Source organism: Schistocerca americana, chromosome 4, assembly GCF_021461395.2.
Source record: "Schistocerca americana isolate TAMUIC-IGC-003095 chromosome 4, iqSchAmer2.1, whole genome shotgun sequence".
NCBI classification, from domain to species: Eukaryota; Metazoa; Arthropoda; class Insecta; order Orthoptera; family Acrididae; genus Schistocerca; species Schistocerca americana.
Window position 1 is genome coordinate 332,043,668 of NC_060122.1, and position 21,454 is coordinate 332,065,121.

General features: G+C 43.5%; 1 protein-coding gene across 1 annotated transcript in view; it reads right to left on the reverse strand.

Moving 5' to 3' along the window:
* The window catches only part of LOC124612629, a 607,586-nt gene that overhangs the window by 13,089 nt on the left and 573,043 nt on the right, over positions 1-21,454 (reverse strand). The window contains exons 7-8 of the mRNA XM_047140925.1: positions 7,362-7,549; positions 2,741-2,884 (exon numbers count right to left, since the gene is read on the reverse strand). Coding sequence (XP_046996881.1) covers positions 2,741-2,884; positions 7,362-7,549 — 332 coding nt within the window. The remainder of the gene's footprint in view (positions 1-2,740; positions 2,885-7,361; positions 7,550-21,454) is intronic.

Genomic DNA, 21,454 nt, shown 5'->3' on the forward strand with positions numbered 1-21,454 from the left:
AAGGTCCCGGGTTCGATTCCCGGCTGGGTCGGAGATTGTCTCAGCGCAGGGACTGGGTGTTGTGTTGTCCTAATAACCATCATTTCATCCCCATCGACGCGCAAGTCGCCGAAGTGGCGTCAAATCGAAATACTTGCGCCCGACGAACGGTCTACCCGACGGGAGGCCCTAGTCAAACGACATTTACATTTTATTTTACCTGGCGGACAGGGTAAACAGCAGTCTGCAGCTGTTTGCTGATAATGCTTTGGCATATAGGAAGGTTTCGTCGCCGTGCGGGATTAGCCGAGCGGTCAGAGGCGGTGCAGTCATGGACTGTGCGGCTGGTCCCGGCGGAGGTTAGAGTCCTCCCTCGGGCATGGGTGTGTGTGTTTGTCCTTAGGATAATTTAGGATAAGTAGTCTCTAAGCTTAGGGACTGATGACCTTAGCAGTTAAGTCCCATAAGATTTCACACACCTTTTTAAGGTTTCGTCGTTGAGCGAGTGCAGAAGGGTACAAGATGGCTTAGACAAAATTTGTAGTTGATCTGTTGGATGGCAGTTAGCTCTAAACGTAGAAAAACGTAAGTTAATGCAAATGAGTAAGAAAAACAAACCCATAACATTTGAGTACTGCATTAGTTGTATGCTGCGCGACACAGTCACTTCGATTAAATATCTAGGAGTAACGTTGCAAAGCAATACGAAATGGAATGAGCATGTACGGACTGCAATAGGAAAGTCAAATGGTCGACTTCGGTTTATTGGGAAAATTATAGGAAAGTGTGCTTCATCAGTAACGGAGACTGTACGTAGCACACTGTTCCGACCCATTGTTGAGTACTGTTCGAGTGAAACTTCCTGGCAGATTAAAACTGTGTCGTTCTACTGTTCGAGTGTTTGGGATCCGAACCAGGGAGATGCCTCGGGACCTCAAACGGGGATCACTGGAGGCAAGGCGACGTTCTTTTCGAGGAGCACTGAGAAAATTTAGAGAATCGACATTTGGGGCTGACTGCACAATGGTTCTACTGATGCCAACGTGCATTTCTCTAAAGACCTCGAAGATAACAGTAGAGAGATTAGGGAACGTACGGAGGCATATAGATAGTCGTTTTTCCTTCGCTGTATTTGCGAGTAAAACAGGAAGATAAATGATAAGTAGTGGAACAGGGTACCCTCCGCCAGGCACCATTCGGCGGCTTGTGGAGTATGTATGTAGATGTAGAAGGTGTATCAACGAAAATATGTCGCTTGTTCGAATGAAACACGTTTCTTGTTACTCCATGTCGAGGACCATGTCAGAATACGCGTCATCCAGGTGAACGGTATCTCGAAATACGCTTCGCGCAAAATTCGGAAGCTGATGTGGGAAGTATTAGGCGCAGTCAATTAAACTATTGGTTTTTTTCAAAAGTAATCGCCAAAACTGTTAATACATTTATCCCACTGTGTGACAAGATAGCCAGTGTGTACATGGAAAAATGTTTGCGGTTACCTACGGAACCATAATTGTACTCAGCCGTGGCGTGGGGGGACCACATGTTGCCAAGGATGTTTTGAGTGCTCTGCAGAAGTTTCGCTGGATAGCCCTTGCACATCCTCAATACAGACCCCACCTCTCCTACTCCGATTGCCATACTTTTGGACCGTGAAAAAATCATTCATGGCCCTCGATTTGCTTCGGATGAATAGGTCAATGCCTGGGTACAATTATGGTTGCGTAGGCAACTACAAACATTTTCCCATTAAGGCATTGGCCGTCTTGTCTCATAGTGGATAAATGTATTAACAGTTATGGCGATTACTTTTGAAATAATAACCAGTTTACTTACTTTTTTCCATCTGTCACGTTTTCATTTGACTGTCCCCTATATTATGCTATGGGAGACATTCGTCTGGGCTTTGATGGAGCCTCCAGTAGTAATCGAAATACCACGACAACTGTGGATTACGCGAACATTACTGCAGCACACCTACATCTCTTCACGCTTGCCGAACTGGCCGAGCGGTTAAAGGCGCTACAGTCTGGAACCGCACGACCGCTACGGTCGCAGGTTCGAATCCTGCCTCGGGCATGGATGTGTGTGATGTCCTTAGGTTAGTTAGGTTTAAGTAGTTCTAAGTTCTAGGGGACTTATGACCACAGCAGTTGAGTCCCATAGTGCTCAGAGCCATTTGAACCATTTTTTTTCTTCACGCTTGATGCCTTACCCGACCGCAATGGCATCTTCCAGGAGGGTAAATGTCCGTGTCTCAAGGCCAAAATCACGTTACAGTGGTTTTAGAAGCGTGATAGCTAACTGACGTCGATTTTAAGCCTATGTAACCCATTTGAAACGCTATAGGGTGCCAGCTCCGGGCCAACAAACCACCCGCCCATAATTTAGGGGAGCTATGTGCCTGTGAGTAGAGATATAGCGGAACATACCTTCGTAAACTTAACATGAGCTTGTCGAATCAGTGCCATGCACAATTACTGTTGGATTGCTTTCCAAAGGTCGACTAACACACTATTCAGAAAGCGGCAATGATGTTTTGCCACGTCATTGTGTGTAGCAAATATAAAACAGCGATATAGAGGCATATTTTTCTGGAATGAAATCTGAAGAAATTTTTGCTAATGCTTATTGTATTAGATATGCGAAACAAAATAGTGGCAGATGACAATGATTCAGCTTGAGAAAAATGCTGACCTGTTTGGTAGGTAATGCTACTTTTCCTATTTTTGCACTTACTGTGGTGGACTGGAATGCTCACCTGTTGTACGTGGAGAAGGGACTGTTGTTGCTGCCGTACCAAGGGTCGTTGAGAGAGTCGCCAGCGTTGCCCTCGTAACCATCCACCTCCAGCTTGTAGTACTCGGCCTCGGAGTATATCTTGAAGTGTGAATACTGCGCGTACCTGTGAGCATTTTACATTTAGTTTTGTCAATCATACTCGAAGAGAAAGAAACAACACATAATAACATGAAGGTTTGGATGAATTTTTTTTTATGTATATATTTAATCCTTACAGATTATTTAAAAGAAAAGCAAAGTCACACATTAGGAAGTCGATGAGTGGAGTTTGCTAGTGATATGAAGTACAAAAATGTATGTATTAATGTATGTAAGCTTGTATTGTATTCTCCTCATAAACCACTGAAACTACTGAACTAAGGTTCATTTTGATGGATTCTTCAGTCACTGTTTAGTAGGGAAGTTCCATGATTAGCAATAAGAGCACAAACTCTCGATGTTTTTGGTACTATAGAACATGGGCAGTTTGTATTTTATTTTCAAATATATATCTCTTTATGCACTACTGGCCATTAAAATTGCCACACCAAGAAGAAATGCAGATGATAAACGGGTATTTATTGGACAAATATATTATACCAGAACTGACATGTGATTACATTTTCACGCAATTTGGGTGCATAGATCCTGAGAAATCAGTACCCAGATCAACCACTTCTGGCCGTAATAACGGCCTTGATACGCCTGGGCATTGAGTCAGACAGAGCTTGGATGGCGTGTACAGGTACATCTGCCCAAGCAGGTTCAACACGACACCCCAGTTCATCAAGAGTAGTGACTGGCATATTACGACGAGCCAGTTGCTCGGCCACCATTGACCAGACATTTTCAGTTGGTGAGAGATCTGGAGAATGTAATGGCCAGGGCAGCAGTCGAACATTTTCTGTATCCAGAAAGACCCGTACAGGACCTGCAACATGCGGTCGTGCATTATCCTGCTGAAATGTAGGGTTTCGCAGGGATCGAATGAAGGGTAGCGCCACGGGTCGTAACACATCTGCAATGTAACGTCCACTGTTTCTAAGTGCCGTCAATGCGAACAAGAGGTGATTGAGACGTGTAACCAATGGCACCCCATACCATCACGCCGGGTGATACGCCAGTATGGCAATGACGAATACACGCTTCCAATGTGCGTTCACCACGATGTCACCAAACACGGATGCGACCATCATGATGCTGTAAACAGAACCTGGATTCATCCGAGAAAATGACGTTTTGCCATTCGTGCACCCAGGTTCGTCGTTGAGTACTCCATCGCAGGCGCTCCTGTCTGTGATGCAGCGTCAAAGGTAGCCGCAGCCATGGTCTCCGAACTGATAGTCTATGCTGCTACAAACGCCGTCGAACTGTTCGTGCAGACGGTTGTTGTCTTGCAAACGTTCCCATCTGTTGACTCAGGATCGAGACCTGGCTGCACGATCCGTTACAGCCATGCGGATAAGATGTCTGTCATCTCGACTGCTAGTGATACGAGGCCGTTGCGATCCAGCACGGCGTCCCTTATTACCCTCCTGAACCCATCGATTCCATATTCTGCTAACAGTCATTGGATCTCGACCAACGCGAGCAGCAATGTCGCGATACGATAAACCACAATCGCGATAGGCTACAATCCGACCTTTATCAAAGTCGGAAACGTGATGGTACGCATTTCTCCTCCTTACACGAGGCATCACAACAACGTTTCACCAGGCAACGCCGGTCAACTGCTGTTTGAGCATGAGAAATCGGTTGTAAACTTTCCTCACGTCAGGATGTTGTAGGTGTCGCCACCGGCGCCAACCTTGTGTGAATGCTCTGAAAAACTGATCATTTGCATATCACAGCATCTTCTACCTGTCGGTTAAATTTCGCGTTTGTAGCACGTCATCTTCGTGGTGTAGCAATTTTAATGGCCAGTGGCGTATTATAAACCAGGAGTATGTATGTCTCCTAAACTACTGGAGCGATGTTAACGAAGCATCATGCACATAAAACTTTCTGTCTTGAAAGAAGCACTGTCAGAGTAAGAACACCCTGTCGGGGTGGGGTTGGAACAGTAGTCCTTCCTCAGTGAGAAATGAGGAAGAACTCCTCTGTCTGACCATTTGCTTCTCCACCATCTCTCTGTCCATCCAGTCTTTTCTTCTCCATCCCCATCCTTCCCACACTCTCCCTGTCCATCACCTCCTCGGTTCATCTCCGCCTCCCTGCTCTTTCTGTCCATCTCATCCTGCTCCTCACTGTCTATCTCCTCATCCCTACTCTCTACCTGTCCAACTGGATTTCGTGAAAGACTAGCATGTTGTGTTGTTAATATGGGAATTTGCTGCAAGAAGTATATGGACGATCGGCCAGAGCTGTGCAGTGACAGTGAGGAGGAGTAGGATGAGGAGGAAGAAGAGGATATTGAGAGGGTGGGACGGAGCCGATGGAAAGAGAGAGGTAGGGAAGCGGTAGATAGACAGATACAAGAGTGATTGGTAGAGGGAGGGGGAGGAGGAGGTGAATAAAGATAGGGGAAGGAAGAGATCCAGACAGAATGAGGAGGGAGGAGGAGATGGACTAATAGATGACAGCATGGAGTAAGTCCCTATGTGATGGGTTTTTCAGATAGTATACTATCCTTATCCTTAGGTATATAAAACAAGAAGCATGCACACATGTATATATTTATGTAAGTATGTTTGCATGTCCCACATCCCCTTGTAAACCAATGGATCGATTTCAACTGCATTTGGTAAACATACCTCTTGCTCATGAGAATTTGCACTGTGGGGGCTACATCCTAGCTCCCATAGTAGCAGAAATATGGGCAAAAATGGCTTTTCTACCTCTGGTGTGTAGGTTGCTGTGCACAAGAGGTATATTGTGTGGGTAATATTGGAATGCCTTGTAGAGCCTACATATGTGGATGGGCACCCCTGACCAGAGAGAGGCGAGGGAGAGGATATGGACTGTGAAAGAGGAGGAATGCTGAGGTGGACAGAGAGAGCAGGGAGGTGGAGGTGGACAGAGGGGAGGAAGAGATGAATAGAGAGTGTGTGGGAAAAGATGAGAATGAAAGAGGCACAAGGAGAGGATGGATGGGATGGAGGAGGTGGCCAGAGTGCAGAGGGAGGAGGAAATGGTCAGAGAGGAGGAGATGGCCAGAGAGGAGGAGGAGGAGGAGGAGGATAAAGAAAGAGGGAGGAGGGTGGAATATATGGTCAGAGAGAGTGTGCAGTTGGGATGGATAAAGGGGTGGGAGGAGGAGATGGAGAGAAATAGAGAGTGGGGATGAGAAGATGGTCAAAGAGAGGAGGATGAGATGGACAGAGATAGCAAAGGTGTGGAGATGGACACAGGAGGAGATGGATAGAAAGAGTGTGAGAAAGAATGAGAGAGAAAGAGATCCAAGGAGAGGATGATCAGAGAGAGGATGGAGAAGCAATTGGCCAGAGGGAGGAGGGAGGAGGAGATGGCCAGAGAGAGGGGGGAGGAGGGGAGATACAGGAGGTGAGGTGGAAGGTGTGGAGAGATAGTGGGCAGGTGGAAAAAGGAGAGGGGGTGGAGGAGATGGAGAGAGAAGGGTATGAGAATATGGGCAGAGGGAAGGAGGAGGAATATATGGTCAGGGAATGGGCAAAGGGAGGGGTAGAGGAGATGGAGAGACAGACAGAGTGGGGATGAGAAAATGAGAAGGAGGAGGCATATGGAAGGTGTAGAGAGGTAGTGGACAGGTGGAAAAGTAAAAGGCCAGAGGAGATGGACAGAGAGAGGATGGAAGTAGGGGAAGGAAGATATTGTCAGATAGAGGACATAAATTATGAGAGGAAAAGGAGGTGATGGAGAGACAAAGAGAGTGGGAAGGAACAGAGGGACAATTATGGGAGAATGAAGTGGACAGAGAGAGGGGGGAGAGCAGAAAGAAGTGGACACGGGGAGTAGGAGGAGGAAATAAATGCAAATATATGTGTCGAATATGTATGTGAGCGAATCTGTGGGGGAAAAGCGAATATGCTACAAAAATGTATATATTAATGTATGTAAGCTTGTATGTATTCTCCTCCTAAACCACTCAATCGATATTAACCAAATTTGGTACACGTATCGTTTACTATGTGGGATACATATATATTCTTTACTTTAGTTGTTGCTTCTTATATGGCTCATAAGCATTACTTTTCACTATGATGTGGGGAATATCTACAAAGCACGAAGTCAAATTGTCAAAGACATCTTTCATGAGCTTCTATTTTTAAATTTTGAGCATTGACTTACGTGTCACTGATTCAGTTTATATATGAATACGGCAAGTGAAGTTAGTTCTGTATTTAAAAGTGAACAACTGACGAACACTGATGGATACAGAATCATCTGTTAAAATTCAGAACGCTAGTTCTCGTAATGTAATAATTAATAATATTTACAAACAAGAGAATGTTATTCTCATTGTGATAGGTAGTGCATAGTCTATAGTCAAGTGCAGAATAGCTGTAGCTCCAGCTTTTCGATAAAAATGAACAATAACATGGACGCTTACACCGCAGAAACACACAGATACAGTGAGGTGGATTTTGTTATGAGTAGGACGTAAACAGAGTGTTGAGTGCTACCTCTTATTGCCTTCAAAGTCCTCCAGCTCGACTCGCAGTACGTAGTCCTCGTTGTTGGTGAGCATGTAAATGTTCTCGTTGCCAAGCCAGAGTTCCCTGGCCGGGTCGCCAAAGCCATTCTTGTAGTCAGCCCAATCACGGTTGAAACTCTCTCGCGGCTCTCCGAAGTCATCTCGCCGCTGAATCACCTGCAACATATCACAATCAACTTATCTTATTGTTTGTGACTTATGAGCAGAAATGTATATTTTGTTCTTCAGGTGGTGATAATCGTGGATGTGTAGAATAACCGACCCTTACTAGTACATGTAGATGTATTTAATTCATCTCATTTTTTATGTGAATCAGAACGATAGTTTTAGACTCCATTCGAAGCAGACACCTGCATCTGTCTACCAAACTATAAACATTTGTAAGTTTACAGCGATCTTCTGTTTCTTAGGCAATAACGTAGTCTCTCTAGCTCTGCATTTCTACTACAAACAACGACATTAGTAATCGACGGCAGATGCTATAATTTCATGTACGACTGACGGCTTCTGCTGTAAATCAAGAAATTCTGTATACCGGAAATTATGTTCGAGAAACTGAATACTTTTCCTGATAAGTGTAAGTTAATTACTGTATTCGTTGCATGATCCGTTAACGCTGTTTTTTATTTTGCATTTTATGTGCAGTCTTAATTTTTGATATCGTTCTGTTGTACCACATTACAAATATCTCAAATTTCTGCTACAGTGAATTATCTGTTGTTTCTGTCAACTTCTACAAGTGTTACACTCCAGAAACAATGCGGCATTCTTGTTGCTTTTTTCGAGGCCAATGATTGGGACCATCAGATTCCGTCTCTTGAAAAGAGCGATTTTCTCCCTCACTATCCTACGCAGTTTATTATCTTTGTTCGGTGATAATGTGTTACCCTGACTACTAAACAATAGAAATTATTCATTTCGTCGGCTGTAGCCTTACTATTTTTATCGTGTAGCTGTTTACCCTTGTTTCTACACGTACTATACCTCACAACTTTAACTTGAATACAGTTCTAAATAATACTGTAGGTTCACCTGCATTTAAGAGCATTATGAAGTCATCGATGTTGTCCCCCTGATGGGTCATCTGGGAATCTTAGCGCTTTTATCGTCCCCCATCGAAAAATTTGCTCATTTGAGAACATTTCTTATGCTACTGTCATTGCCTTGTCATCCAAGAAGCTTTACATTACGTTTATATAATGCACAATCATTTGGAAATATTTTTAACGCAAACATATGCTCTTTTTGTATTTTGTAGTTTTGTCACGACAACTTATTTGTTGGAGATGTTATTAAGTACACGTCTTCTTTCCTACAGTCATGTGGATCTCAGTTAACGAGTTACACAGAACCTGAAGGATACTATAATTCTTCTTTCTAGTAGTAAGTGTAATCTCAGAATTGACTATCGGTTATTAGTAACATCTTTAAAATCTCACTGATAACAGAAGAGCATGTCTTCAGTTTTTTTCTTCTAGTTAATCTTGTCAATCTGTTAGAAATGCAACAACATTCTTAGAGTTCTCATATTTTTACATTCATCCACCCTTTGTACATGAGTGGATTCTCTGGAATTACACTCCTGGAAATGGAAAAAAGAACACATTGACACCGGTGTGTCAGACCCACCATACATGCTCCGGACACTGCGAAAGGGCTGTACAAGCAATGATCACACGCACGGCACAGCGGACACACCAGGAACCGCGGTGTTGGCCGTCGAATGGCGCTAGCTGCGCAGCATTTGTGCACCTCCGCCGTCAGTGTCAGCCAGTTTGCCGTGGCATACGGAGCTCCATCGCAGTCTTTAACACTGGTAGCATGCCGCGACAGCGTGGACGTGAGCCGTATGTGCAGTTGACGGACTTTGAGCGAGGGCGTATAGTGGGCATGCGGGAGGCCGGGTGGACGTACCGCCGAATTGCTCAACACGTAGGGCGTGAGGTCTCCACAGTACATCGATGTTGTCGCCAGTGGTCGGCGGAAGGTTCACGTGCCCGTCGACCTGGGACCGGACCGCAGCGACGCACGGATGCACGCCAAGACCGTAAGGTCCTACGCAGTGCCGTAGGGGACCGCACCGCCACTTCCCAGCAAATTAGGGACACTGTTGCTCCTGGGGTATCGGCGAGGACCATTCGCAACCGTCTCCATGAAGCTGGGCTACGGTCCCGCACACCGTTAGGCCGTCTTCCGCTCACGCCCCAACATCGTGCAGCCCGCCTCCAGTGGTGTCGCGACAGGCGTGAATGGAGGGACGAATGGAGACGTGTCGTCTTCAGCGATGAGAGTCGCTTCTGCCTTGGTGCCAATGATGGTCGTATGCGTGTTTGGCGCCGTGCAGGTGAGCGCCACAATCAGGACTGCATACGACCGAGGCACACAGGGCCAACACCCGGCATCGTGGTGTGGGGAGCGATCTCCTACACTGGCCGTACACCACTGGTGATCGTCGAGGGGACACTGAATAGTGCACGGTACATCCAAACCGTCATCGAACCCATCGTTCTACCATTCCTAGACCGGCATGGGAACTTGCTGTTCCAACAGGACAATGCACGTCCGCATGTATCCCGTGCCACCCAACGTGCTCTAGAAGGTGTAAGTCAACTACCCTGGCCAGCAAGATCTCCGGATCTGTCCCCCATTGAGCATGTTTGGGACTGGATGAAGCGTCGTCTCACGCGGTCTGCACGTCCAGCACGAACGCTGGTCCAACTGAGGCGCCAGGTGGAAATGGCATGGCAAGCCGTTCCACAGGACTACATCCAGCATCTCTACGATCGTCTCCATGGGAGAATAGCAGCCTGCATTGCTGCGAAAGGTGGATATACACTGTACTAGTGCCGACATTGTGCATGCTCTGTTGCCTGTGTCTATGTGCCTGTGGTTCTGTCAGTGTGATCATGTGATGTATCTGACCCCAGGAATGTGTCAATAAAGTTTACCCTTCCTGGGACAATGAATTCACGGTGTTCTTATTTCAATTTCCAGGAGTGTATAATGATACGTCCACTGTGTGACAGGTTTTACGCTCTTTACATTAACTCCTATATACCTTTTTATGGTGTAGCACGTGATTACAACTTGGTCTTTGGAAACAGACTGACGGAATTAACAGCCATAATCACCGTCAATATTGTGAAAAATTCTTCGACAAATTTTTTTGACCGCAGGGAACGGACGAGTATAGGAGTTTTGTTCGTAATCGATGCAGCGGCAGAGTTTTCTCCAGGATTTTACTGCAGTGTCAGTAACAAGTAACAAATAAGACTCTCTCCTTCAGAGTAAGCGCCGATAAGAAAAATAATGTCCGCATTTGCACCTTGTAGTATGCATTTCAACTGTGCTTGAATTTATTAAATTGATTATTGAGGAATAAATTTCTTTTCTCGAGGAATTTTAGAACTGTGTGTATGACTCCTAGCCCTGTCGACAAAAACATTGTATTGCTGGTGCGAGTCCATGCCGTAGGGCTTATTTTAGAACCTTATCTTTCGTCATTCCTCCTACTGGTTGCGATGAACTTCTGAGCGGTACGAATTATGGCTGCTCCAGGGATTGCTCTTATTTTAAGCAAAAACGATTGGATTTTCGATTCAGCCCTTGAGCTTCCAATACGTTTATTTGATGTAAAGGAACGCTGAGTTATAATCAATAAAACAAAAAGGTACAAAGAGAATTTCTTGTTACTTTTGTTCGTTACTATCATCAGTTGTTGAACTAACCTATATTTGCTGGAGTATTAATGTAGCGTCCAAATAATAGTCTAAAGACATCCGCTACTGCTGCGATAGACTAGGTGTACTTATCCTCATGTGGCAGCAGAATTAAATCAAACGGATCTGCTGAATTATTCTTGCAGATGAATTTAGGACAATACTGCTGGTTGTTGACTGTACTGCAATATGAAGGAAGAGGTTTTTCTAAACACAACCCTCAAGCAATATTGTATTTACTATTATAATAGTTAAAAATTAAACATATGTACGGGACACTCCAACTGCAGCGGCAATTCCCTTATCTGCATGATCAAGTCTTTTTATCCGCATTTGTATCTATACATATTAAATTATTGTAAACTTCATATACTCCATGGGTACGCTGCTGAAGTCTGACCTCGCAATTAACATTCCACGGGTTAAGAATGTGGAGTCCGGTCCTCACCACGTATTAATACAGTAAAATCTGTCAGGTTCTCAGTACATTCCTTAAGATACAACTTTCTGTCTTGCCTGAAACGGATTTGTGAAAGTTTCAACAGGATATTTCCATTACATTTGGAAGTCAAATTATTTCTTGTTACAAATTGTCGTCACATCTTGCATATTGTTAACTGTTAGCCATAGATTTCGTTAGCCAAATGTCGTTAGCTGATGTGACCAGTTGTCCTGATTCGGCCGGAACGGTTCCGATTTCTGGAGCCTAGTCCCCCTGTCCTCGTCTGCTTGACGCCAAATGTTCTGGTTTTAAGAAATCAAATCAAATTCTCGTTTATGTTAGGTTTCAATTTGCAGTATAACTTTTTAATATTTATATCATTATAAAAGTATCTATGCTATATGTTAATTTTGTATCCGTCAACTAACATACAATGTCGCGCCGTATTATGCAATACGTTCATGACCTGCTTGATAATGCGTTCACGTTCGAAGCCTTCAATAATACTTGCGCTGAGGTTGGTGTTACTGAGCTGGATTTTCTTAGCGGTGTGTGTTTCGTTGGCGTGAGTATTGCAGAACATACAGAGCGGGAAATAGGTTCATTGTTCACTTCGCAACCAACTACGCAATGGCCAAATCTATTGTGTCCTGTTGACTATCTTTTCAAGACAAAGTGTATTATACTAGTAATTATACAACAACTATGAATGTGCTAATGTTTTAAGTTATATTTGTTATATTACCTTTTGGTGGCTACTATTCAATGGTTGTAAGCTCAAATGATGTATAACAGTTACCGAGCATTGAGCAGGAATAAAACTGGTTCCTCCTTCGATTTCTAAGAATACGGTCACCTTACGTTAATTAATAATAGTGTTAAATCATGTTAATGTTTACGGTTCTCAATGTAGTAAGCTCTTCATCGTGTACTTGTAAATATGTTCGAGAAATTTTGGTGGCATTACTAATTTTATAACGAACCTTGTTTAAGTCGTATGTGATACACAAACAGGGCTCAAATGATGAACTGAAGATATAACTGGATGTAGAGTCCTAGACAGCTTTAGTGCCGCTTTGTGCCACCTTTCGTTAATTACATAAGTGGCCTCTGATAATGTAAACGAAACAGGAAGAACCCAGATGTAAAACAGCTGCTGGTACGACGGAAGCTGAATGTACACGTAATTGTGCGGAAAATTTCTCAATCGTTAGCCCTATTAGATGTGAACAACGTATCTGTCATTCCCAGAATACTGCACATTCAATACAATATAATGGTAATCCGTACATTTCGGAGTATAATAACGACTTAAACGGTAATAATCGCTATTATCGGCCGTCTGTAAAGTTGAATTGAGGGAAATCGTGTATTTGACCCCGTCTACAAAGTAATAACTATTTTGGATATCCACAACGAAACTGGCTTTTACCCACAAAATCACTATTACTTTGGATATTCATGGACGTATTTGCGGATATCTGCATTCGTGCAAATCTCTGAGTGTGACGCAGTTTCCCATGACAGCTCTACGGTGAGGGAATATGGTCGCAGCTACTCTATGGGTTTGCCCCAAACCTTGAGCGACGGCAGCTGCCGATTTAAATGCCAGTTACTGGTCACTGTTGGGAACGTTAGTATGCCAGTGGCAGTTAGCGTCACATAAATCGCGCGATCCGTTTCTCCCGCTTCTCACGGCCCAGGAACTTGAAGTGTCCGTCTTGCAGCCGCCGGTGCTCAACCTTGCCCAGCACAAGCCATCTGTCGTCGACCACCTGCTATCCTTTATGCCATATGTTGCGGCTTCTCGTGGGTGTGCCTCACCAGATCGCAAGGGCGGTGCCTGTTTCATACTTCGATTCGAACTTTCCCTATTTATGGAGCACAGTCGTCTGCAAAGTATGAGATCCCATTGACTATAGATTCACACTAGCGTCAATTTTACTCTGTGTGTTTCAGCACTACAAAAACACATTTTTAATACGACAGAGTCGGTAATATTCTAGGGAGAGCGTCTTTGGCTTATAATCAAGACGTCCTGGAACTAGAGGTCAATACTAGCGGCTGCTCTAACTTTGAATGAACAACATCAGCAGTGGGGGCCGAGGACTTTCGACATGAGAAGTCACCCTCTTTCTCTCAACGGCCGAGTCAGAGAGCAGAGTTTCACGGCACCCTCTCGCCCGTGGAGTGGGAAACTGCCCTTAAAAGACCGAAGAATCAGAAATGGTCAACGTCTTGAGAATGCAGATTGCAATGGAAACGACTGCATTAAAACTTGTGTATTAGCAGGACATGTGACCTGTAACTGAAAATGATTGGTGATGGTCTCTAAACTGGAAAAATATTCTGGATTAGTTTCATTCAGCTGAGAAGAGTCTGCTGTATGGCAGGTGACCACGAGATAAAGACTGAATAACCAACTAAACTTTAAAACTGTATGAGTTGGACAACTGAATGTCACAAGTCTGAATGTGGTAGGGAAGATATAAAAACTGAAAAGTTAAACGCAAAGGCTCAGTCTAGATATAGCGGCTAGCGAAGCGAAATGGAAAAAAGATAACGATTTCTGTTCAGACGAGTATTCCGTAATATCAACAGAAGCAGAAATTATGTACCGGAAGTAGGATTCGTCACGAGTAACAAGGTTGCGCAGAGAGTGAGATACTGTGAACAGTGATAGTATCTTTTTCTTCAGAATCGACAGCAAAAACAATAATTCAGGTATATGGTACGTGCTGACATCACAAGTAGTTGATGGAGAGATACAGGTGAGGACACGGAATGAGTAATACAATATGTAAAAGGAGATGAAAGTCTTGTAACCAAGGGGGAGGAAATAGAAGAAACAGTTACGGGAGAATATGGGCTCAGCAGTACGAATGAGAGAGGTGGAAGACTAACTGAGTACTGCAGTAAATTTCAGCTAGTAACAGCGAATACACTATTCAAAAATCACAAGAGAAGGAGATATACATGGAAACGGCCTGGATACGCAGAAAGATTCCAGCTGGATTACATCATGGTGACAGAGAGACTGCAAAATAAGTTATTGCAAGGCATACTGAGGACCAGATATAGAGTTCACAATTTACTGATGATAATAGGCTAAAGTTTAAGAGAATCGTCTGGAAGAATCAATGTGGAAGGGATACTGAACTACTGAGAAATGCTGATGTGCGTTTGAAGTCTTCGACTGCAGATACTGCGATAGTGAACACCACAATAGGCGAGTCAGTTAAAGAGGCAGTCACAGATATTTGTCAGACAAACATAGGTGTAAACATAGGTGCAAATCTTGGGTAACCGAAGAAATACTTCAGCTGGTCAATCGAAAGGACAGATTCAGCATACAGGAAAGCCAAAACAACCTTCATTACAGTTAAAAGCAACGGCAGCAAATGAAGACTGTGATGGGACTCCACATTTGAGCGCAGAGGAGAAAATGAATGGATGGTCTCTAAAAGGGGAACAAGAAATGGGAGTCAATATGGAGCATATGTTGATCCAATGTTACAGTCCAAGTTTAAAGGAAGTTTTGAAGACTCAGGATCAAATAAGAAGGAAGGAATAGGTAACATTCCTTTGGAATTTCTGAAATCATTGGGGACAATGGCAACCAAATGACCTTTCAAGTTCGTTTGTAGAATCTATGAGAATGGAGCTATACCATCAGACTTTCGGAAAGAAAATCATCAACTCAATTCCGAAGACGGAAGTGGAAGTGCGAAAGCTAACGTACAATCAGTTTAACAGCTCATGCATCACAGTTGCTGACAAGAATGATAGACATAAGAATGGAAAAGTGAACTGAGATCCATTACATGACTATCAATTTGACTTTTGGAAAGGTAAGGTCACCAGAGGTACAGTTCTGACGCTGTGAACGAAGATTAAGAAGGAAGTGCTGGGGTTAAACCGGATGAAAGACAAGGATGAAGATGAAGACTGAGGAAGTTCGCCGTAGAATCAGCGAAGAACGGAGAATACGGAAAACGCTGACAAGAAGAAGGGAAAAGAAGATATGACATGGGATAAGATATCACGAAGTAACTTCCATGGTACTGGAGAGCGCGGTAGAGCACAAAAACTATCCAACAAATAACTGAGGACTCAAGGAGCAAATACTGCTCTTGTTACAGGAGGTGAAGTCGTGGAGTGCCCCATCAAACTAGACAGAAGACTGGTGAAAGAAAAAGAAACAACAGAAAAAGACTTATATGCGTCTTGATTGCTCCCTTAGTACTAACCGCATGCCGTAGTCGTTCTGCGATCTATAGCACAACAAAACCAAACTGTAAATAAACTATTTGGCAACTGTACCAGTGCTTACAGTTTGATGTTGTTCTACCATCACGTGTTTAACCTCAGCCTGTGGAAGGAACTGATTTTTCTTTGCAGTGAGAAAAACCTAGTGACAAGACGTGGAACCAAATAGTTGGATTCGGATTACATGGAAAAGGAAAAAAACCCGAAAGATTAAACTGAGTTAATACTGTGATATGATATATAACATACGAGTATCAACATCTGTGACACGACCTGCCAGCCGGCCGCGGTGACCATGTGGTTCTAGGCGCTGTAGTCCGGAACCGCGCGACTGCTACGGTCGCAGGTTCGAATCCTGCCTCGGGCATGGATGTGTGTGATGTCCATAGGTTAGTTGGGTTTAAGTAGTTCTAAGTTCTAGGGGACTGATGACCTCAGATGTTAAGTCCCATAGTGCTCAGAGCCGTTTGAACGACCTGCCATTTCATGGGAGGCTGGCACGAATGTGCTGTACTATAGATGACGTCCGAGAAATCCCCATACCCCTCTTGACTTTTCACCGTTGCTCAGTCAGTTGAACGGTCACCAATGAAATCCACTGGCAAAAGAGGAGTTGAATTTCAAGTACCGCGATGAACAACGCATGACGCATTAAAATGATTTGAAAACGAAAGGATTTAGATCTACGTTTCTGAACGAATTATCTCTCAATAGCATGGAGTAGTCAGTTACATTCTGCTGTGCTTTGTTCGTACAATTTGCAAATACCGTGACTCCGTAAAGAATATTACTTTTTGATGAATGTGAGATGCATCTCGGCTCACGCAGGAGAAATGTGGTTTGCTGGTCTACGTAAAATTCCCATTATGTGCAAGAGTTGGAACGGAGTGCACCCAGTGATTGGTATGGGCCGGGATACTCGTATCAAGTGATACCTTTCTCATGCCTATTTTTTTTAAGTTTACTTGAATGTAAATTCTTATTTGGACAAGTTGCAAATGTGATTAATACCTCAGTTCGAAGACAAAGGAATCAGTGATCATGTGTATTTTCAGCAGGAAGGAGCTCCAGAACACTGTATTCGGGAGTGTGAGGTCCGTGATGAACAGCTTCGAGGCCACTGTACTGAGTGTGTTTCAACAATATCGGGAAGTAATCAAGTCACACGTTCATCAACGTCAGTACAGAACTAATGAAGAATGACGCAAAATTATAGAGGCCTTCGAAGCATGGCTACTGAGACGCTGCACAAAATGTGAAGAAGGATATTATGGAGAGGCATAGATTTCTGCCTAAAATTCGACGGTGTACATACAGATCTGCTACATACGTAGTCTTTTATAGGCGAGTTCTCCAATATACATTATAGTGGTTTAACATAAGAGTACAGGAACTTCTAGGACACTCTGTAGTTCCGTGGCAGTTAATGTGGGCTTGGCGCGGTTGATTCGCACGTCTGCGGCGACCTGTTGTAGCAGTTCCTATCCCCTCCTAACTAACTAATTAGGATGAGATATGCAGGGTGTTCCGGAACTGTTCGTTCAAATTAATGCATTTCGGTAAGGAACATATGGTCTCTGAAGTTAACTTGTAACGTTAGGGAACATTTTGTTACGAGGTGCTGAGGAAAGCTGTTGTGTCGGTTTAACTGACTGGGAATGTGCACTGAAATTTAAATGTCCACAATTCGCGTGTTTGGGCACATGGGAATCCACGAGGTACTCGATCTCGTGCTCATCAACAAAGATTTGGTGTTGATGTATGAGCCGGCATTGTTGAGCAGACCACACATTCTTCCAATCCGCCTCAACGGACGTAGATATCGAATCTTTCTGGAACATGTGTTGCCAGAACTGCTCGAGGATGTTAGACTGCTAGACAAAGGATGTATTTCCGGCGCGATGGGGAATCTTTGTAGAACATCTGTTGGCACAGCTATTGGAGGACGTACCTCTGAAAATTTAGGCAGAGGCAGCACGATAGGGCGCCAGCCCATTTCAGTACTGCTGTGAGGAATCGTCTAAGAGCCAACTTCGGCAACGATGGATTGGCCGACGTGGCCCTGTGGCCTGGCCATCCAGGTCACCTCAGTTGATGTGTGAAGCTGATGTGGAAACAGAAGAATACCTTGTCGCTAGAATTTCCATAGCTCTTGGTAACACTGCCGACATAAGAAAAATCTTCGAACACACACGACAGTCAATGGTCCGACGATGTAAGGCGTGCATATAGGCCAATGGTCGCGTATTCGAGCAGTTCCTGTGGATGTCACTGCTGTAATTAGCGTGCTAGACTACCCTCTGTGTAAATCGTCCTTAGCATCAGAAACTGCCGTCAGGGACTATAAGTACCATAATTAAATATATGTGTTTTGATGTTCTCTGTCTTCTGTATTAATTTGAACATATCGGTTTGGAACACCCTGTAGAACGTTCTTGTCGTGACACATTATTGATTCGGATATACTAAGAGCGCAAGTAGTTCTTTGCGGATTGTTGCGTGTGGAGGGCTATGGTGAGCATTTCGGGAGGAACAGCATTTTCCCCTGAAAGTCTCCTAGCGTGACTTGGAAGAAGTATGCTTACCTCATCTCTTCTATGCACGTCTCGTTGTGCCCATTCGATCTCTTCTCTGCCGACTACAGAGCTTAACGTGCAAGTATTAAACAGTAAATCTTTGGAATAACGTGTTGGAATATTTCGACACTAAGATAATAAAAGTTATAAATAATGGGATGCCGTGTGATTTTTTCGTTACTTCAGTCTCAAAACCTGCAAACGATGTTATAATGAACATTTTCTATGAGCCAGTCTAGTATTACGGTTTGCATCAAAGATCGCTATGTACAGTATAATTACCACTTGTATGTAACAACTGTCGTAACATGAGTCTGTTGACGTATATAAACGCTCATAAATGTTCCCGAGGCAGTTTTAATTAACAACATAACATCCTCCGTACGTAAGTTTTGTCTCTCAGAAAACTAGTCGCAGACCATGTAGTGAGCTAGCCTACAGTTCCGCGCCTGACCCCCCCCCCCCCTCCCCCTCCCCTCCTCCGGGCGTGCTCATGATTGGTCGGTTCAATCCAAAGTCATATATTCTAACATTTAATGAAATCCTTAACTAAGCTTTCAGTGTGTAATTAGAGCTACTGAAATCAAAACTGGGAAGCCGTAGGTGTGGATACCGTCATCAGCATAGTTGGCACTCTGCACAAACATGATCAAACCGTGCTCATAAATAATCAAAGTTATGTTCTTGGTGCCGATGCTGACGCGTGAATCGCAGATTTCTATGCACGCTTTACCAAGAATCGGCTTCATTCTCATGATCTCCGGCCATCTGTCGTTTGAGGGGTAGCTCACTGATTTTGCCTGCTCTCTATCTTTCAGCAGCCTGAGCCTTCACACAACGCACGATAAAACTGCACAAAACGAGGGCTGAAATGGGGGATAAATGCCACAGTATCAGGTAACGCAGATTTGTTTACAATTCTAATAAACTCTCAGCTTTTTAGCTAAGATGGAAGTGTAGTTTACATTTCTAAGGGAACGTCTCAGTGTTGCTGCGGTGTTAGGCAGGAATGGCCTTCAATCAGTGTTGTGGCAGCCGTACGTACTTAGCGCTTGAAAGCTGGCAAAAGCGGTGCTAGCTTTCAGGGATCTTCATTCGCACTGCGGAGGTAGAGGCAATAGCTGCAAAGATATCGTAACTGCGAACAGAAACAGGCATTTTAAGTACGGAAATTTGAAATGAAATTTTTATATGTAAGGCGGAAACATACTCTGATGCACGCACTGAATGCTACTGCCACATTACTTATCTCGGGATGTCAGTGCACCGACAGTGAGATATACTTGTATACTTATGGCCGCTGTATTAACATTACAGATCACGCTTACTGTAAAATTAAATGGAAAACACTTTCTTGGTGAGCAACAAAATAAGAACTTCACGAAAGCGTTTTCTGTTTAATATTGCCGTTATGTTGTGTTCAAGCATTGAGGGAAAGTCCGCTTAACGGTAATGCGGCAAAAGCATTTAGGAAATCTGTGCACTGTGCTTCATTTTTTTCTTTTTTTTTGTTGTTGCAGAAAACAATGGAGAGCGGGTGGCCAAGGACTGCACAATACGCAACCGCATCTTTTCTTTACCGCCTGCGCAACATGGGGGTGATAGCCACCACAATTTATCCGAATGATAACATTCACCCAGACTGACTGCTATTCTGTGTATTAAAACAGTCCTTTATTTTGCTTTCAACATCGCACAGTTTCGTCTGCGAAGCCCTTTTCAAATGTTTTAGGTGTGTAATACATCAAAATTTCCACACTTTCGTTCGAGGTCAAGCATTCGTTTTTTTTTATCAGTCTTCTGACTGGTATGATGCGGTCCGCCACGAATTCCACTCCTATGTCAGTCTCTTCATCTAAGAGTAGCACTTGCAACCTACGTCCTCAATTGTTCGTTGGAAATATTCCGGTCTCTATGTTCTTCAAGAATTCTTACGCTCTACAGATCCCGCAAGTAGCAAGGAAATTATTCTTTGTTGTCTTAAATGATATCCTATCATAATGTCATGCCAATCTTTTCTACATGTTCCTCTCTTCGTAGATTATGCAGGTAACCTTCTCATTTCTTATTACTCCACTTAATTATGAGCATTCTCCTACAAAACCACATCTCAAACGCTTCAGTCCTCTTCTTCCATCTAATCCTGATGACTACTTTGCAGTTCACACTTTTATGGTTTTCCAACAGTCTATTCACACAATGCTGTGCTCCAGAATCAGAAACTTTTCCCGCAGATTAAGATCGATAATTCGTACTAGTACACTTGTCCAGGAACTCCATTTTTTCCTGTGCCAGTCTGCTGTTTGTGCCCTCCTTGCTTCATCTGTCATATGTTATTTGCTCCCAAGATAGCAAAATTCCTTCACTTCGAATATTTCGTGGTCCCTAATTCTGATATTACGTTTTACCACTTATCTCATTTCTACTACTCCTCATTAGTATAGTCTCTCTTCGGATGACTCTGAATCCACAGTGTCTCCTCGTTAGACTGTTAATTACATTCAATATGTCCTATAATTCTTCTTCAGTTTCACTTGGGATAGCAATGTCATCAGTGAAACTCGCCATTGATATCCTTTCTAGCTGAATGTTAGTCCCGCTTCTGAGTCTTTTATTTACTTCCATAATTGATCCTACGACATATAGACTGAACAGCAGTGGCGAAAGACTGCATGATTTTCTCACTCCCTTATTAATATGGGTTTCTGACCGCATTTTTTCCTGTTAGACTGCATCTCTCATGCCTTTACCTTTCCTAAAACATTCCTAAAATCAGACAATCGTGACGTATGATATGCTGTTGGCCAGACTTCAGAATTAAAAACATGAAACCAAGAGTATTTAGGTGAAAAGTCACTAGCATACCATCTACAAGTACTGGACCATGTACAGTGACATATCGCCGCCAGTGCTGTCGCTACACATATTCCAGTTCGTTCTCACACTGCAAGTGGTATGCTATATCACTATTTTGCAAAAACAGGCATAATGTCTTATGGGATAACAGCAATCAGTGATTTTATAATGTTACTTAAAATCCGTCTTGATTGCAAAT